A 20,454-nucleotide genomic window follows, 5' to 3' on the forward strand; every position below is an offset into this window, starting at 1 on the left:
TTCTTTCTTTCTTTCTTTCTTTCTTTCTTTCTTTCTTTCTTTCTTTCTTTCTTTCTTTCTTTCTTTCTTTTTGTCATTTTGACCCAAATACCAAGTTAAAGGATGAAGGATTGATCTGTGCTCATGAGCTCAGGGTGTCAGTTCACAGTTGCTTGTCCCCATGTGCTTGGACAGAGTGTCATGGCACTGGAAGTGTAGCTTAGAAGAGCTGTTCACTTCCTGGCTGATGGGAAAGTAAAAAGCAAGACAGGAAGTGGCCAGGGGTAATGTATCTTCAGCTATCTGTCCCTTACTGACCTACTTCCTCCAGGTATGCCCTACTCTTAAAGTCTCCACAACTTCGCCATAACAGTGCTGCCATCTGGGGGGCTAGTTTTCAAAACATGAGCATTGTGGGAGCAATTTGTATTCCAACTCTAGCAGTAGGGTTTAGAACTACACAGACTCGGGATTGAGTCACATTGATAAAGTTTTCAACATATCACTTTTAGGCCTCAGTTTGATTACCTATAAAATGGGGATAGCAACAGTCTCTGCTTGCTGTGGTGGCTAAGCAGATCAAAAACGTTTTATGGTCCAGGAAACACTGTCCAAAGACAATCTGAATTCAGTGTCTTCTTTATAAGGCTGTTACTATCTTTCCTCTCAATTTCGGCAGCTGATGGAGGCAGAAGATGCTGCTTCGGGCATCGTGGAGGTACCAAGAGCTCTCTTTAAGGAGGTGTCTCTCTGTGATTTACGGAAAGAATCTCGATTCAATGCTACAGTCCTGAAGGAGAAGGAGCTTCGCAGGAGCCAGGTAGGACTGAAGTGCTCACAGATCGATCCGTGTTTCCTTCTGTGGTGCTGAGGATGGCCTCCCACACGGCAGGTGAGTGCGATTCCCCGGAGTTACATCGTCAGCTCTGGGCGAGCATTTCTCATTGTCTGTTTTTATCTGCTTAGGGTCAGTTTGATAAGGACACTTTATTTCTTTGTTAATAAGCCCAGGGAATAGAATAGTGCATGGTTAAGAAGCTAGACAAGGCGTGAGGATGAATTCTGGCTGCCATTTATTACCTCTGACAGGAGAAGTGACAGCTCCTTACATGGCCTCTGTTGTCTTATGAGCAAAATGAGGATGATTACAGGCAACAGTTGTGGTGTAGGATACAGCCTGAGAGCAGCGTGCTGTAACTGTTATCTACCACTCTACTTATGGTTAGATATTTCCAGCATCTAGGCTGTTTGGAAAGGATGGTGCTGCTGAGACCGATCCTCGCCCATGGAGCCTTCTGTTGAGTCAGCCACTTACATTCGCTTGTGAAATAATTTTGCGTGCATGTGAGGTATATATCTGTACATGTGTGTAGAGGTCAACCTCAGGTGCCTTCCCCAGTCACCTTTTACCTTGCTTTTTGAGTCTCTCAGCTCTTACCTAGAACTTGCTGACTAGATTGGCTTCTCAGATAGTCTCAGGGATCCCCCTGTCTTTATACCACCAGTAACCATGTCTTGCTTCTTTTCGTGGGTTCTAGGGACCAAACCCATGTTCTCACACTTGGCCCTCAGTCCTTATTAACTGAACCTAGCCATCACTCCTGAAATGTGTGTGTGTGTGTGTGTGTGTGTGTGTGTGTGTGTGTTCCATCTTGCTTGAGACAAGGTCCCTTGTTGTTCACTGAGGCATTCTTCCAGCTAGCCAGCCTAGGAGTTTCCAGGGGTTTCCTTGTCTCTGCCTCCATCTCCCCATAGAGGAATTGGGATTATATAAGTGTGCTACTGTACTTGGCTTTTACATGTGTTTGGAAGATACAAGTTCAGGGCCTCCTGCCTGTGTGGAAAGCACTTTACCTATTGAGCCATTTCCCCAGGCTCTGGAAATGTTTACTGAGCACAGACTTACCATGTTCCCAACACCACTTAGGAACCAGGAATGCTGAAGTAACAAAACAGCTGGACACCTCTGTGGGGTCTTTTATGAGGCTGGCTGGTGTTACAGCATTCTGCTGCCGTGTGACCAAACACTGCCAAGTCTAGCAGCTTGAATACTTGTTTTATTTTGGAAAACTCACCCTTCTATAGACAACCTTAAGGTATTTTTGTCTCAGCATCTGGGTCGATGGAGTTTTCATTTCTTGAGATTGGGAAGCCCATGGGGGAGGGTTCACTGATCTGCTGTCCCTGGAACCTCAGGGGCTGTACACAGAGCATTGGGAACTTCCTTCCATCCCAGATCTTTTTGCCCAGGCCTTTATGAGACTTTGAGGCCCTCAGCTGTCACATCCCAGAAGCCTGTGTCTAACTCTGGCTCATAATTTACTGCGTTCGGGGAATTACGTTCAAAGTTTTAGAGTCTATAAAATAGACAAATGTCACACTTGATCGTTTCTGCAAGTTAGGTATTCTGTAAAATTTCATTCCTTAAAACAAATGACTCCCCTGCCTATACTGTAGCATTCCGGAGTGCTCATCTGGGAGGGTTTGCGGGGAGTGTGTTCTGTGGGCATGAGCTCCTTTATTGATGTTACTTTCTGGGCTGTGCTGGTTCCATCATTGCTGCCGTGTGGGTTCAGGACTAGCAGGTGGGCACGCAAGGAGGGACCACACAGGGGCCTTCACAGGGCAGCAGCTTTGTAATGCTAAGGTAGTAAGGCTTCAAGCCTGCCGTTGTAAGCTTCTGTTTCTCACTCAGCCTTTAGAGCAGTGGTTCTCAACCTTTCTAATGTGGCAACCCCTTAGTACAGTTCCTCATGTTGTGGTGACACCTCCCCCCACCATAAAGTTATTTCGTTGCTACTTCATAACTGTAAATTTGCTACTGTTACGAATGGTAATATAAGTATCTGATATGCAGATGGTCTTGGGTGACCTCTGTGACAGGGTTATCCGACCTCTAAGGGTTTGAGACCCACGGGTTGAGAAGTGCTGCCTTAGAGGATGGAGACTCATCTGGAGTGTGGCAGGCTGTGCTCTGAGATTGCTCCTGACATGCTTTCAAATTCTGGCTCAGCCACTTAGTAACCGGAGGGCCTTGGGTTAGTAACATTCTGCGTTCAGCCTCTGCTTCTTCATCTATAAGATGAGGTCACAGTGTGCCTTCCCCACAGGGCCTCAGTGTGCTGGGCTCCCCCATTGTGGCCCATCTCTCTTTCCTCAGGCCCTGTTCCTCTATGAGCTTCTGGAAAAGATCACTGAAAGGCCCGAGGAGCTCCTGAGGTAGGACACTTTGACAGCCTGGTCTGAGCACCAATTTGAAGCCTTCTGCAGAGAAGCCTAACTTCAAAGCAGGGTCAGCTGAGCTGTGGGAAAATTCTAAAACCCAAGTGAGGGCCAGTGAGACGGCTCAGTGGGTTGAGGCACTCACTGCTAGGCCTGATGATTTGAGTTCAAGCCTCAGAACCATGTGGTAGGAGAAGAGAATCAGCTCCTGCAAGCTGTCCTCTGACATCCACATGCTTGCCACACACAGACATATACATGTGTGGACATGCACACACACATGCAATGAAAAAAATCCTCAAACATTCATACACAAATAAAACTGGATTTTTTTTGAATTTTTATTTATTTAATATACGTGAGTGCTTTGCTGCATGTACACCCATATGCCAGAAGAGGGCAGCAGATCCCTTTATAGATGGTTATGAGCCAGCATGTAGGTGCTGGTATTGAACTCAGGACCTCTGTTTAAGAACAGCCCGTGCTCTTAACTGCTGAGCCATCTCTCTAGCCCCCAGATATATATGTATGTGTGTGTGTGTGTGTGTGTGTGTGTGTGTGTATGTGTTTATTTATTTATTTACTTATTTATTTATTATATTTATGGGTGTTCTGACTGCATGTGTGGCTGTGAACCATATACATGCAGTACTTGAGGAAGCCAGAAGAGGGCATCAGATCCTCTGGGACTGGAGGTATAGATGGTTGTTAGCCACCATGAGGGTGCTGGGAATCAAACCCGGGTTCCCTAGAAGAGCAGCCAGTGCTCTTAACTGCGGAGCCATCTCTCCAGCCCTGAAATAAAAATTTTAGAAGCAACTTAAAGAAGGAAAATTTTTGTCTTGGTTCACAGTTTCAAGTGGAACACAGCAGTTCACATCACCGTGGGTCAGGAAACAGAGAAGGAAAGAATAATTAGCCACATTCCCAAAGACCTGCCCCCAGTGACCTACTTCCTCTATTTCTGCTCTGTCCTACTTCCTGTTCCTAGAATCTCCCAAAATAACACTTTGAGGATCAAACACTGAAATCCAGAGCCTGTAGAGACAGTATAAAATCCCATCATGACTTAGTGTTATTTAGCGTTCAGCCCGTGATGGGTGGGGCATGCGTTCTTGGGCCTCTTCCGTCTTCTCCCCTCTGTACCCTTTTCTCACTGGTCGTCGTTTTGTTTCCCAGCACCGGACAGCTGGTGAAGGGTGTACAATGCTCACACATTGATGCCATGAGTGCCCACGTCTTCCTGGCCCTCTTCCGGTATTTTGAGAACAACTTCTCCCTGCTTTCTCCAGACCAGGTACCATGGAGCATTTCCCCGCTTCTAGCCCTCTCCTGATGCCAGGGCTGGTGTCTAAAGAGATTTATAACAAAATTATACAGTTATAATATCGAACTGGGTAGGACCAGATATAGAAAGTAAATTCGCTCCAAGGTGGTACTCATCGTTTTGGGTGGATAACAGGTCTCATTCTAGGTTCCCTTAGTTGTGTTTTGTTTGTTTGTTTTGAGACAGGGTTTCTCTGTGTATCCTTCCCTTGAACTCACTCTGTAGATTAGTATGTCCTTGAACTCAGAGATATACCTGCCCCTGCTTCCTGAGTGCTGAGATGAAAGGTGTGAGCCACCCAGCTCATCCCTTAGTTCTTATCTATGAGCACAGAGACCTCTGTGCCCCCTAAGATACATGTAAACGTAAAAACACACAAACTCATACTCACAAAAATATAAATCTATATTTTAAATCAAAATAGTTGCATATGGGCCAGAAAGATGTCTTGGTAGGCAAAGGTGCTTGCTCTCAGGACCAGAAACTTGAGTTCGAAATTCTGGGATACACATGGTGGAAGAAGAGAACTGACTTCTGAAACTGTCTTCTGGCCTCTAAATGTATTCTGTGGCACACACATAAATGAACAGATACCATGAAAAAATCAAACCAGTCACACAATACTCTGATCTATTCACAAGCCAGGTGTTTGCCTTCCAGTGGAGGGATGTAGTTGCATCTCACTCTTTTGTACTCATAAATAAGATTGTTCTCACACCAAAATGTGTGTGTTTACCTTACTATTGTCTCAATTTCCTCAGCTATTAGTGTTTGAAGGAATGGTACCTCTACCACGAGGCTCTCTGTTACAGAAATGGACACTTACAAAGCATCGTCTGTGCGTTTGCTTTGACTATTGTTGCTGTTTATCTTGCAGGTCAATTGCTTGGCGTGGAAATACTGGGAAGTTTCAAGGTCCTCCATGCCACCATTTCTCTTGGCCACCCTCCCGTAAGTGGACATAGAGTCCCTTTCTGACTCAGTCACCAGATGACAGGGGTCTCCAGGGTGTGTGGTTCTTTCTCCCTGGGTTAAGGAACTAGAGGCAGGGTGGAGAATGCTGTAGACACCCCAGGACCTGAGAATCTGGGATACTCTGGATAGGCAGTGTTCCACATAGACTGTAAATTAGGACATGGGTAGGAGACTTGCTTTCAGACACGAGGTGCATTGCTGGGAGAGCCCACGCTTACAGGACGTCCCTGCAGTGGTGTCTGGTGCCGACTCTACCTCTGGTCTGGGGGTCAGTGCAAAGCAGATACTGCTTTCTGCTCTCCTCTGGTCTCTCTGTAGGTCTCGATTCCTGGCTTCAGTTCCTCCCTCTCGCTGTGTGCGTTTTCTGATCAGCCTGGGTAAGAGGCACTTGGACACCTTGGTTTTAGATTCTGACAAAAGGAGTTTGGTCATCAGGAAGGTGCAGCAGTGTTTGGTAAGAGAATTTCCTAGGAGACACTTTTTCTAGTGCCCTGTCTATTCTGTGTGTTTTTTACAGTCTCAGAGAGCTGTGGAGGGAATCTGGATGTGTGTGTGTGTTTGTGCATGTGTGTGCATGTGTGTGTATGTGTGTGTGTAACATGCACATGTGTGAGTCACAGGGAGCTGTGGAAGGGAATTTGATGGGATCTTGAGCCTGCAGTAATGGTTAAAAGTCTGACTTATGAGTCTTAGAGCTGGCACTGTAATCTTGGCCATTGGTTCTGCAGACTTCGATGTCAGAGAGAGAATGGTGGAGGACTGGGTTCTTTTCAAGCCAGCAATTGGTTCTGTAGCTCTAGCAAACCCTTCCCCCTCTGCGTCAGCATCCTCGTTGTAAGGTAGATGCAGAAGTCTATCTCTCTGCAGCTCTTGTGGGCACACAGTGGGGAATGCATGGCTGGGTTTCAGAGTCTCGGACAGAATGCTTGGGACCCTAGAAGTTTCTTTATTGTTACAAAGCACAAATGGTTGGTACTTAGAGTTCCTATGATGATGGAATGGACTAAGGCCGGTAACACTTAGCACAGTGCCTGTCTCATAGCACACATACTGTGGATGCCGTCCTTGGCATTTTGAGAAAGCTCTGGAGGCTCAAGCGATGCTTCGTATGTCATGCCATGATTATTTCATGTTGCTGCTGATGGAACCCACGGCCTTGTGCATTCTGGGCGAGTGCTCTAACCACTGAGCTTGTGCCCTGTTCTTGGTTATCAAACTCCATGGTATCCCTAGAACAATAACAATGCCAAATAGTCTTCATTTTACTGTGTGCCAAGCATGTGGTGGACTGGGTGTTCCTCAGCACCTAAGGCCTGCTTCCCTGGGTGGGAGAACTAAACTAAGTACCATTTTTGGTGGTCTGTAACAAGACAGGCAATTCTGATCCAGAAAGCGTTGTGGGGTTTGGAAATGGGGAGGGTTCTCATTTTGATCCCAGCTGGGCCTCCTCTCAGTAATACTTGTTGATTTCAGGGTGGTGTCATTGCTGATGAATACACGGTGGACATTGTGGGGAACCTCCTGTGCCACTTGCCAGCTACCTTCATTGAGAGAGGGATCTCACCCAGAGCTTGGGCCACTGCTCTGCATGGTCTCAGAAGCTGTACAGCTCTCAGCTCTGAGCAGAAGGCTGCAGTGAGGGTCAGGCTCCTGGAGCAGTGGGGGTAAGAGGGGTCCACTGGGCTGTGGGGTGTGGCTTCTCACTCTTAGGTGAGAACCGCCTGGCTCTGCTGATTCCTCTTCTCTGTAAAGAAGACCACCAGGCTAGGGAGAGGAATCTCCACTGACTCTGAATCTGACTTTTCTCCTTTTGGCTTCAGACTCCCTGCCGAGTAGGAATAGTTGGAGCTGGCAGCAGGCTCATGTGGTCACTATCAACTCATCTTAGTGTTTGTAGGGCAGGGAGAGTTTTGAAAAGATGGCACTTTGGGGGCCAGAGCTCACTGGTAGAGTGCTTGTTGCATAAGCTTGTTTCTGAGTCCAGTCTCTAGAAAATGTGCGAAAAAGTCACATGTGATGACATGTGCCATCGTCCCAGTACTGGGGGAAGTGGGGCTTGATGGCCAGCTCACCTCACTCACTGCCTGAGCTGCAGGCCATTGAAAGATACTGTCTCAAAATAGACAAGAGGTGGACAGCTCCTGCGGACTAACGCCCAAGGCTGTCTTCTGACCTCCACACATGCACATGTATGCACAGGCACTCACACACATGCACACACACTCACAAAGATACGGCACTTTAGTTGTAAGATATGGGCATTACATTATTTTGGAGGTTTCTTTCTGAATGCTGGGGATAGAACCCAGTGCCTTGTTCATGTTAGGCAGGTGCTTTTCCCTGGGCTGCATCCCTGGCCCTTGTTATTTTGAGACAGGCTTTTTCTATGTAGTTCCAGCTGGCCTTGAGGTATGTGGCCCAGGCTAGACTTGAATTGTGATGCTCCTGTGTCTACCTCCTGAGTGCCAGGATTACAGGCATGTATCACCGTACCTGGCAAGAGTAGTTTTTGGTTCATAGAAAAGTTGAGAGGAAGGTAGAGACTCCTGTGTGTCTCTGTCCACCAGTTCCTCAAGCAGAGTTCCCCTACATCATCCCCTACGACAGCTGTGGATTTATTCCAGTCCATGAGCTGTTGGTTTATTTCAAGCAAATTAACATCATTGTTGACTTTAGCATCCAAGATCCAGAGTTTACATGAAGGCTCACTCTTGGTATATTGCCGTTAGGTTTGGGCAAATGTATGATACCATATCTCCCATTAAAATAACATATTTAATATGATATCATAGTATCATATTAAGCCTTTGATCTCAGTACTCAGGGGGCAGAGGCAGGTGGATCTCTGAGACTGAGGCCAGCCTGGTCTACAGAGTGAGTTCCAGGACAGCCAGGGCAACACAGAGAAATCCTGTCATGAAAAGTTATTAACCTCCCCCCCCCCACACACACACATATATTGAGGCTGGCTCAGTGGAGAAAGCCGTTTGTAGCCAAGTCAGATGACCTGAAGAATTCGGTCTCTGGAGCCCACATGTTGGATGGAGATAATGAATTACTGTAAACTACTTTATGACCTTTGCACATGTGCCATGGCATGTGACTCCCATAATGTAAAAAAATAAAATAAAACTAAGCATATTTAATATTTTTCTACTCTTACTGGCCTCTGTCTGCCTAGTCAGCCCTCCATTCCCATGTCTCTGGTCAGCACTGATAGCTTTGTCTTCTCTGATGGTCAGGTAGTGGGAACATGCAGTATTTAGCCTTTTCAAATAGGCTTCTTTCACCTAATAATATTCATTTAAATTTTCTTCCTGTCTTCTCATGGCTTGATGGTTCACTTCATTAGCCCTGAATAATACCGCACTGTCTGGAGATGTCTGGGATGATTTATCCTTTCACTATCTGGAGGGCATCTCTATGCCTTCTGAGTTTTGGCCATTAAAATTAAAGCTGCTGTAAACATTCGTATGCAGATATTTTATGGACATAAGATTTCAAACCCCTTGTAAATGCAGAAGTGTGCAGTTGCTGGGTCATCTATGGTTTTGTAAGAAACCATCAAAATGTCTTTTACAGAGGCTGCCCCATCTTGCACTCTTACCATCAGTGAGTGAGAATTTCTCTCTCTCTCCATTATATTTTCCTTCATATACTGATGAGCTGGCTCATGCTTGTTGCTAAGGCTGAAGATCTGCATTTGATTTCCTGGATAATTTCATGAGAGGAGAGCACTGACTCCTTCAGATTGTCCTCTGAGTGCCACATGCCTGCTGTGATACATGTCCCACTTGCCAATAAATAAATGAATGTAACAACATTTTAAAAAGATGTTGAGGCTGGACAGTGGTGGCACATCCCTTTAACCCCAGCATTCAGGAGGCAGAGGCAGGCGGATCTCTAAGTTTGAGGCCAGCCTGCTTTATAGAGTGAGTTCCAACACAGCCATGTCTACACAGAGAAACCCTGTCTTAAAAAACAAACAAATAAAATGTCTTTAAGAAGATACTGATATGAAGCAGCAGCAGGAGCCTGGATGCAAGTGGATGTCAGCTCCCTGGTTTCAACAGGAGTTGTCATTTCCCATGTAGAATTTCCTGTTGTGGATCAGATATTTTAGTGGTACCTTACTGAGATAAAAACTTTAAACACATATTTATTTTTAGTTTTAGAGGTGTGTGTGTGTGTGTGTGTGTGTGTGTGTGTGTGTGCAGGTGCCCACAGATCCCTTGGAGGTGGAGTTACAGGTGATTGTGAACTGTCTGATATGGATGCTGGGACCCAAACTCTAGTCCTCCTCAAGAACAGGAAGTGCTCCTAACAGCTGATTAATCTCTGTAGCACCTTTTGTCATTTGCCTTCAGGTTTTTTTTTTGACAGGATTTTGCTCTACAGCCTATACTGGCTGGAAATAATTCACTATGTAGCCCAGGCTGGCCTCAAGCTTATAATCTCCTGCCTCAATTACTGTGTGCTAGGAACAAATATAGTGACAGTCCTTATTTGTCACAGGCATTTTGCTATTACCTAAGATGTAAACGATTCTTCTTAAAGTATTTCTTCCTATAGCTTTTTGGTTGTATGGTCTGGGAAAAGTTGCTTTATCTCTCTGCAGTTTTAATATTTGCATCTGTGAAATGGGGACAGACATAGTTAGATAAATGAACCTGTGACAGCACCTGATGTGTGCATTGAGTGTGCAGAGCTTTTTTCTAAGAGGACTGAAGATGACAGTGGCTTGTAAGATGGGTGTGGTTCCTGTCTTCATGGACCTCACAGTCTAATGAGGGGGTACTTTTGTAAAAGGGGTTGGGAGTGAGTTCAACTTTTGGTCCCGAGAGATCAAGAGTTCAGGTCCTGGCTAGGCTGTATAGTAAAACCCCATCAAACACGCACACACACACACAGACACACAGACACACAGATACACAAACACACACACACAGGCACACACAGACACACACCGACACATACAGACACACACAGACACATACAGACACACACCGACACACACACACATATGCACAGACACATATGGACACACACCACACACACACACACACACACACACATATATATATATATAAAACTCTTTGGCCAGCTTAAGGGAACTATCAATGCCAATTTGATTGCTCTCTTTTAGAGATATCATCAAAGATAAAAATTTTTTTTGGTTGTAGATTTGAGGTTTCCATGGGATTCTCTCTCTCTCTCTCTCTCTCTCTCTCTCTCTCTCTCTCTCTCTCTCTCTCTCCCCATTCACTTTATATCCCAATTGCAGTACCCCCCTCTTCCCAGTTCCACCCTCACAAACCCCTCCCCCATTACCCCTCCTCTTCTCCTCAGAGAAGGGGAAGTGCCCCTTGGGTAGCATCCTACCCTGGCACATCAAGTCCCAGCAGGACTAGGCACATCCTCTCCCACTGAGACTGGACAAGGCAGTTCAGCTAGGGGAAGGGGCTCCAATGGCAGGCAACATAGTCAGAGACAGCCTCTGCTCCACTTGTTCGGGGACTCACACGAAGACCAAGCTGCACATCTACTCCAAATGCATAGGGGGCCTAGGTTCAGGCCCTACATGCTCTTTGGTTGGTGGTTCAGTCTCTGTGAGCCCCCATGGGCCCGGGTTAGTTGACTCTGTAGGTCTTCTGTGGTGTCCTTGACCTCTTGGGCTCCCTCAGTCCTATCCTCCACTCTTCCACAAGCCTCCCCGAGCTCTGCCTGATGTTTGGGTATGGGTCTCTACATCTGTGTTCATCAGCTGCTGGATGAAGCTTCTCAGAAGACAGTTATGCCAGGCTCCTGTCTGCAAGCATAGCAGAGTATCATAGTGTTGGGTTGGCTCTCTCCCATGGGATGGGTCTCAAGTTGGGTCATTGTACACATTTATGATCTGTCTAAGTGGATTCTGAGTCAATGCCAAGTTCAAGAGATTTTTATTTGTATTTGTTTGTGTAAGACAGGACAGTTATGGTGATTTAGTATTTTGTTGAGGTATGGAAGGAGGAAGTGCTGTGTTATGTGGCAGAAAGTAGGGAGCTCAAGTCACACTAATAAAATAGGGGTTCTTTGGGTTCAGGAACAGAATGGGTGGAGAACTCCATGGGTAGGCTTCAGATATAGCTGGCTCCGTGGTCTCAGGGGTCATTATGGGTGTGTTCTTCCCACCCCTCACCTCACTGGGCCTTGGTGTGCACCTCATTTTCTCTGTGTGATGACAAGATTGAACTCTACTATCTTCTTTCATGGGAGAGATACTAGAGCAAAGAAGGAGCCTCATGGTAGATCCAGCAGAAGTCCCAGGGATGGCTCTGATTGGCCAGTCTGCACCAAATGCCTATTGTTTTCTGGTTTGTTTGTTTGTTTTTGGTTGGAGAAGTGAGAAGACTTGACTGGCTTCTAGGTGTGAGAGATGGTGGGATTCACTGGTATCAGATATCCACCACGAGATGGTGGGATGCACTGGTAGTTATCAGATATCCACCACGGCTACTTTCTCATCTTGCTTTTTGTATCTCTTCCTAGACCTCCTCAGAACTGGACAGCAGAGACAGCCAAGGACTTGGCACCTTTCTTAGCATTTTTCTCAGGAGATGAACTGCACATTGTTGCCACAAAGGTATTCACTGTGCCTTATATTAAGAAGGTGGGAGGAGTCTGAGAGGGAGAGAGAATGTGTGGTTGCTTATAACCTGTCAGTTTGCTGATGGAGTGAGTCTGTGGTTCTCGAAACTTCTACCAAACCTCAGACACCTCAGATATTCTCTGACTTCATCTCAAATTACCTAAGGCTCTAGGAAAGTGACTGATTGCAGCTAGAGGAACGATAGACCTTCCCTATGCAGATGTGGCCAGTGCAGCCACTGTTAGTCATCTGTCAGTCTGCTGCCTGTGAGCACCTGCACGCATGCCCGTCCTAGATCATATTCCCAATGGGGACAATCACAGGAACAAACACACATAATAAAACAATGGCTTTTTACCATGTGGACTTTGGATACAATGTAAAGAGTCAGAATCAAGCAGCATGCGAAACAAGCATGAGCCTGTCTGTCCTCCTCTGCCGAGTGCCCCTGTAGCTGTGAACAGGGTACACGGAAGAACAACATAAAAGGAGGAAGTTATTCGGACTCATGGTTTTGGAGGGTTGCTCAGTTGGACCATTGTGCTTGGGCAGAATCTCACAGAGGCGAGAGTGTGCGAGGGAGGCTGCTCTTCATGCCTGGCACACAGAAAGCAGGGTAAAAGAAATGCAGGAAGAGACCATGTTTGGATATAACCTTCAAGGTTCTGCACTCAGTGACTTACTCCCTCCAACTAGACCCCGCCTCCTTCCCTTTCACCACATTCCAATAAAACTGTCATAACATGAACCTGTCAAGGGAGTGAGGTATTGATTAGGCCAAGCCCTCATGATCTAATCACTTCTGGAAACCTCACAGACACGCAATGGTGAGCTTCACTCATCTAGCTGATTCTTAACCTAGCCAAGGAGACAGTCAAGGTTAATCGCCCAGGGGATAGTGGAGCCACACAGTCTTGCTGGCATTGAACAGTGCAAGGTTCTTTCTCTTGTCTGTATGCTAAGTTGGCTTCTGGGCCTGTTCATGGCTCTCCACACAAGGCAAGGCTCACACTTTAGAAAAAAGGAAGCACATTCTTCCGAGGACTTTGGCTGGACAGTGGCACACTGCCCCAAAGGCAAATTCCCTTCTGTGGAGGTGGAGGACATCATTTGGGTTAGATCAAACCCTATGATCTCAATCCATGCTTGCACACACAAGATACACAGTGTGACTGCTTGGTGGGATGTGAGCAAGGGCCTGCCACCCGATATCACATACTGACAGCATGTACGTCCAGCCATAGAAAAATAATTTGCTGTCTAAACATATAATCACAAGCACTAGATATGCAAGTATTATATGCAGATCTTATATTTTAAAAAAATCACTTGTGAGGTTGTAAAAGCCTTCTATCAACATGGCAAGACCTCCAAAACAGCTTGGAATTATAAAAATCCCTGCACTGTGAATGATTATGATGGTAGGATACTCAGTACATGAATAAATATTAGCTAAATTAATTTTGAGCGTGTGCAAAACAAGAGTGGTTCAGAAGTGTACATAAGAACAGCTAATGCTAAAACCAGGGTCATTGTTACATCTAGGAAAGAGCGAGGTGGGCGGGGGAGGAATAAGCCTGTCAGTTGTGTCTGTGATGTTTTATTTCTGAAGCTGCAGGCAGTGTGGGCATGTGGCTGCTTTGTTGGATTATTCTCTATGCTTTTAAAAATAAAACAAGATATACATACTTCTGGTTAAACAGATCCCGAATGTCCCAGAGGCTCTTGGATGAAAAGCAACCCCCTCATTAGAGACAGGCTCCACTCCCAGATTCCCAGTTTCTTTTTAGAAAGCCCTACACATGTGTGTGTATTCATCCCTTTTAAAACTAGAAAATGGAAAATCCCAGGCACTTAGCTATGCACTTTGCATAAAAAACAAAATAAAACAAAACAAAACAACAACAACACCCTGCAAGAGTCATGGGAATGGCTCTGTGGCTAAACACACTTGTTAGCAAGCCTAAAGACCTGAGTTTGAGCCCAGAGGCCTGCATGGTAGAATGGGAGAACTGACTCCCCACAGCTGTTTGCTGACCTCCACACATGTGCATCTCCTAAATGTTTAAAAAGTAAAAATAACTATTAATACAGCCACAAGGGGTGGGGAAGCATAGGGGAAGTGTATCCTTAGGTGATTTCCTCATTGAGCAAACACTGTAGATTAGAATTGTATCTAATCACTGTAGACTGTATTACACAAACTGGGAGCAACAGGTAGCATCATCTCTTGGGCTCACAGTTGTTATGTGACCCACTGCCCAAGAAGTTATCAAGCAGGACCTGGATATCCTTTCAAAAAACATCTTCCTTCCTTCTGTCCTTCCTTCCTTCCTTCCTTCCTTCCTTCCTTCCTTCCTTCCTCCCTCCCTCCCTCCCTTCCTTCCTCCCTCCCTCCCTTCCTCCATTCCTTCTTTCTTTTGTGTGTGTATATGTGCACATGTATGCATGCACATGTGCATGGGAGATTAGAGAATAGGGGAACCAGTTCATCTTCCACCATGTAGAATTCAGGTCCTTAGCCTTGGCACCAAATGCTTTACTCATGGAGTCTTCTTGCTGGCTTTTGGCTGTCATTTACATAACTGTTTAACAGCAGCGTTACCACACACATGTGGGACCATTATTGTACCTGTGGTCCATCCTTGACTGAAGGGCAGTTGACTATACAGTGTGTGAGTGTTGCAGAACCTTAGTGAACATTAGAATGAGCTAGGGGGAGCTGGCTTGGTGGCACAGGCTTGTGATCCCAACACTCTGGAGGTTGAGGCAGGAGCATCTAAAGTTCCAGGTCAGCTTGAGCTATGTAGGGAGACCCTGTGAAGAGGAAGCAGGAGTAAGGGAGGTATATCTCTATCTCTATCTCTATCTATCTATCTATCTATCTATCTATCTATCTATCTATCTATCTATCTATCTATAGTGGTGGTGGTGGTGGTGGTGCTAGGTGACAGTGAGTCATGGTCTCATAAAAGAGCCTGATGGATTTTCTGGGCTCTCAGGTAGGGCTCATACTATCTCAAGACTCAACCGAGTGGACTATTTCAATATGAGAAATGATACCTTCTACAGTGTCACCAAAGCTCCCCTATTGCCAGCCTCTGCCTAGAATTTATATGTAACCCTCCTCTGCCTATTTCTTTTTATTTTATGAGTGTGAGTGTCTTATCTGTGTGTATGTATGTGCACCACGTGCATGCCTTGTGCCTGGGAAGATCAGAAGAGGGCACTGCATCCCCTGGAACTTGAGTTTTTGCAGATAGTTGTGAGCCATCATGTGGGTGCTGGGAATAGGACCTGGGTCTTCAGAAAGAGCAGCAAGTGCTCTTAAACACTGGGTCATTTCTCTAACTCCCAAATTTAACCCCTTTAAAAAATAAATATAAAGCTAAAAATTAAAATAGTACCAACCCCAGAAATGATGTATGCAAACTTACATTTTTTTGTAGTTTTATCAGATTGCTTGGTGATAGTGTACTGCACGTTCAACAGTCCTGGAAACACACACATGTGCAGTCTCCACACCCGGTCCAGTATTAATTATTATCGCTTTATTTTTGGCAGTTTGATGGGTGGAAAGTGATGCATGCCTGTTATTTAGCATTTATCGTATTGCTGTGGAAGTCAAATATCATCTCAGCAGGATTCTTTATTAGATACATTAGTTGGATGAGGGATTCAATTTATACAACAGGCTATTATGAAGAAAAAACCCACCTTTAGGCATTAAGCGGTAATAGAGTTTAAACTCTGATTTAAAAGCATCTCACATGTCTTTTTTTTCTCTTTTTCCTTTTAACTACAGTTTCCTGAAATCCTTCAACAAACAGCTTCCAAGATGGTTGGTATGCTGCTTCCTAAAGAATTTCTCTGGGCTGTCTTTGAGTCTGTTCGGAATCGCAGTAATGAGAGCCCCAGCTTTGACCCCACCTTCGGTGAGTGTTTCTAGGGTGTCTGACCCTGCATCTAGGGTGGTATTATTTTAGGTTGAGTTTGTGACATAACAGAGTTTCCTTGTCAAATGGCAAACCCCACGGGTCAAAGAATGACAGTTCCGTAACATGATTTGAAATCAGGTGCCAGGCTTCAAGGCTTGACGAGTGGGCATGTGACAAGCATTTCAATAGGTATGGCTTATGTTTGGTTTTTTTTTTTAAAGATTTATTCATTTTTATTTTATGTATCTGGGGAGTTTTGCCTGCATGCCTACATGTACCACATGTGTGCAGTGCCTTCAGAGACCAGAAGAGGGTGCTGACACACTGGAACTAGCGTCACAGATGGTTGTAAGTTGTCATATGGGTGCTGAAAATTGAACCCAGAGCCTCTGAAAGAGTTAGTGGTCTTAACAGCCGAGCCGTTCTCTACAGCCTTAATTTGGCTTATTTTAAAGGTTCAACCTAGCTTAGCAGCTCAAGGGTACCGGTCGGTATGGTTTGAAGACTCTTAAAGACATTGTGACTTTCCTCAAAGCCCTTCAGGTTTCCCATCCTGTTCTTCTGTAACAGTCAGGGTTTCTCTCTGTAGCCCAGTGGGTTGCAGCTCACTGTGTTATCCAGGCAACCTCAAATTCTCGTCCCTCCCGCAGCAGCCTCTCTAGGGCTGGGATTATAGGTGGGAGCCACCAAGCCTTGCTGTGTCCCAGGTTTCAACCTCTAAAGTGGGGTCATGTGAACTCTGGACTGCAGTGGTCCTTGTTAGGGTTAACAAGTTTAAACCTCCCTAGTTTCCAAAGGGTGTGGCATGTAAGGAATTATCAGAAAGTATTTTTTTTTCCTTATCTGAGATGGTCTGGCTATGTAGCCAAGGTTGGGCTTGAACTTTCAATCCTCTTGCCTCAGTTTCCTGAGTACCAAGACTACTTGGTGTATCACCATTTTTATAATCTGTAGTGAGTTCCTGGTAAATATTGACTCTTACTTGCACAAGGTGGGCAGAGTTAATCAGAACTGGAATTGATAGTGACAGGGACAGCAGTGGCTGGCTGTTGTTGCTTACTTGCTTAATTCAGAGTGAGACTTCCTTTTGGTATGGTTGTTTTAGGGTCACCCATGCTCTGAGAAGGACCTCACCTATACTCTAAGTAAGCCCAATAAACTCTTTGTTTCTCCAAGTTGGACTTGGCTGGAATTCCACTGTAGTTTGTGTTGGAGCCCTATAAGGAAGGGTAGACATTTGTTTGGGTCTTCCCGCCAAGTGTTCCTGCAACACAGGCTGTCAGTGACCCTACGGTTCACAGATTTGGCAAGGCTAGGTGGTCAGCAAGGCCCCCCCTCCATGCTTCTGACTCTGCTCTCCTAGCACTAGGATTCCAGGCGGATCCCACCTTCCCAGTTGCATTGCGGGGAAGCCTCTTGGTGGATGTGCACAGCCAGGTCACACACAGGTACTATGGCAGAGGTGGTTACCCAGCTCCCTGCTGTCAGCTTTCGTAGCGCCCTGCCTCTTGTGAATGGATCTGACTAGTGAAGACTATTAAGAAAGCATGGTACACTCCCCGCGGTTCTCTTTCCTCTGTCACATTCTCACATCTGTGCACATTCCCCAGGTTGTCATGGAATTGTGACTCCTTCTTCAGATGATATCTTCAAGTTGGCTGAAGCCAATGCCTGCTGGGACCCTGAGGTCCTTCTCTGCATGGAGGAGGACACTTTCATCAGGAATGTTGAACTGCTGGGGGCTGTGAAGGGTTTCAGCCGGCCTCAGCTGATGGCCCTGAAAGAGAAAGCAATCCAGGTAAGCCCACCCTGGGAAGGAAGCTCACCAGAAACCCAAACAAGCAGCCAGTATCCAGCTCCAGCCTCTCTGTGCTTATGAACCCCTTGAGGCCCTGTACCCATATCATTTTGTTGAAATTTAGTAGTGTGGACCATGATTTCCTCATCTGGGAAATGGGTACATTGTTGGTCCCTCTGTTCTAGGGCAGAGGCAGAACACAGATGATGCATGTCTGGACCAATCACAATCTCTGTATATTCTGACCTAAACTGCTTGCAAGAATGCTACCTTTGTCTCCCCTCTTGGAGAACCCTAACAGCTGTCTGCAGCTGGCCTCCTCAGTAGCTGCTGCGGAGTCATCCGAAAGCAGGAAAAGGGTGTGAAAGAGGTTAGATGTAGTTAGTCATTTTAAAAATATTCCCTTTGAAGGACTGGGGAGAAGGCTCAGTGGTTAAAGCACTGTCCTTGAAGGTGTGAGGACCAGAGTTTGGAATCACAGCACCCAAGTTAAAGCAGGTGGAGTGGGGCCCATTGTAATCCCAGCTCTTCAGAGGGAATGCCTGGAGCAAGCTGGCTTAGCCCAAAAAGACAAACCAGTGAGCTCTGGGTTCAAGTGAGAGATTGCCTCTCTTATAATAGTGGTTCTCAATCTTCCTAATGCTTTGGCCCTTTAATACAGTTCCTCATGATGTGGTGACCCCTCAACCAAAAATTTCATTGCTGCAATTTTGCAACTGTTATGAATCTTAATGTAAATATCTGTCTGGGTTGTGTCTGCAGCTCTCAGAACATGCAGATACAAGATACCTTGCTTCACATTCTCTGTTACAAAAATGATATCGCACTCATTATTCAGTAACTTGTCTTCCACAAGCAATGTGTTTTTCTGTATCAAAAAGATAAATATACACCAGTGTTCTGTGACTGGTCTTTATTTAGCTTGCCTCAAGCTTTCGATCCTTTGAGATTTTTATAAGTGCTTCATGACAGCCAGCTTTCCATTGCCGTGACAGAGTACCTAAGTCAAGACAACTTAAAAAGAGGAAAGGTTTACTTTGGCTCATGGTTTCAGAGCCTTCAGTCCATGGTCAGCTGGCTCTTGGTTTGGGTCTGAGGTAAAATAGAATATCATGGTAGAGAGGGCATGATGAGGCATAGGTGCTCACACATGGCTGACGGAAGAGGAGAGTGATGATGACAGACAGACAGACAGACTCTCTAGTATTCTTCAAAGGCTTGTGCCCACATGACTTTTTTCTTCCAACTAGTCCTCATATTCTAATATTCCATTTAGTTGTAAACTCATCAGTGGATTGAGCTCTCAATGGGGTTAATGTCCCCATGGCCCAGCCACCTCTCCATAGCAACCACCAGCTTAAAGCCAAGCCCTCAACAAGTGAGCTTTGGGGAAGTGCTTCATGTTCAAGCCCTAAATAAGCCTTTGTACATTTTTGAACATTTGCCTTTGAGCACTCGTCTCATAATTTTCTAAAGCTAATTTCCCAGAGGTGGAACCCTCCCCCCAGAAAGACTACCAACCTCTGCAAGGATGTTGGCATGGATTGGTACAAAAGCTTTGTGTGTGTGTGTGTGTGTGTGTGTGTGTGTAATTCACTCTATGTCTGCACTGCTATAAAATACCTTATATTGGTTAACTTATAAACAACAGAAATGTATTTCTAACAGCTCTGGTAGCTAGGAAGTCCATGATCAAGGCTCTGACAGATTTGATGTCTGGTGAGCATGAATTTCTCTTAGGTGATGGCTTCTCACAGCATCTTGCCTTCATACAGTGGGAGTGGGTTGGGAGCTCTCAAGATCGCTCTTACAAGGGCAGAGATCCCATTCATGAGAGTGGAGTCATTTTCTAGTACCATCACATTAGGGAATAGGTCTCAGTGATGGATTTTGGGAGGATATTAAGTAGAGACCACAGCAGGTCACTAATATGGTCTGCTCTGTTTTCTCCTACATAAAGGTTTGGGGCTCACCCTTCCACTGGAAAGAACACCATATTGTCTCCCTGGGACGTATTGCTTTGGCTCTTAGCGAGAGTGAGCTGGAGCAGTTGGACCTCAGCTCCATAGACTCTGTGGCATCCCTGGGCCTGCAGACAGAATGGACCCCAGGACAGGTGGGTAGATGCTCCTGGGTCTTTTACAGATTTCTTAATTGCTTATGCTTGACTTTGCACCCCTGAATAGATTTATAGTACTTATGATAGCTTCTTTTATATCTCTGTTAAAGATTCCAGCATCATTCTTGTTTCTCAGTCTGTTTGTTTCTTCTTTTCTAAAAGACAGTTATTTTTATTGTTAAAAATTTCTGTGTGTGTATGTCATGTGTGCAAAGATACTCTTGAAGGGCAGAAGAGGCACCAACTCCCCTGGGGGTGGTGATGAACTGCCTGATGCATGTGGCTGGAATTGAACTCTGGTCCTCTGGAGGAGCAGCAACTACCGAGCCACCTCTCCAGCTCCTCTCAGTCTGTATCTGTGGACTGATTTTCTTCTAGTTAAGGGTTATACTTATTTGAAAACCTAGCAGTTTTTCACTTGCTCTGAGCCAAAGGCAGGGGAACTTAGTAATTTGGTCGGGTTGATGA

The 20,454-nt window shown here is 45.5% G+C and overlaps 1 protein-coding gene across 1 annotated transcript in view; it reads left to right on the forward strand.

The window, feature by feature from the left end:
- Otoa (otoancorin) overlaps window positions 1-20,454 on the forward strand; it is an 80,208-nt gene that overhangs the window by 46,016 nt on the left and 13,738 nt on the right. The window contains exons 15-24 of the mRNA XM_028764300.1: window positions 659-799; window positions 3,140-3,198; window positions 4,381-4,498; window positions 5,406-5,479; window positions 5,822-5,957; window positions 6,977-7,167; window positions 12,032-12,125; window positions 15,937-16,066; window positions 17,680-17,867; window positions 19,828-19,983. Of these exons, the coding sequence (XP_028620133.1) occupies window positions 659-799; window positions 3,140-3,198; window positions 4,381-4,498; window positions 5,406-5,479; window positions 5,822-5,957; window positions 6,977-7,167; window positions 12,032-12,125; window positions 15,937-16,066; window positions 17,680-17,867; window positions 19,828-19,983 (1,287 nt within the window). The remainder of the gene's footprint in view (window positions 1-658; window positions 800-3,139; window positions 3,199-4,380; window positions 4,499-5,405; window positions 5,480-5,821; window positions 5,958-6,976; window positions 7,168-12,031; window positions 12,126-15,936; window positions 16,067-17,679; window positions 17,868-19,827; window positions 19,984-20,454) is intronic.

This window comes from Grammomys surdaster, unplaced genomic scaffold (genome assembly GCF_004785775.1).
Source record: "Grammomys surdaster isolate TR1022 unplaced genomic scaffold, NIH_TR_1.0 142, whole genome shotgun sequence".
NCBI classification, from domain to species: domain Eukaryota; kingdom Metazoa; phylum Chordata; class Mammalia; order Rodentia; family Muridae; genus Grammomys; species Grammomys surdaster.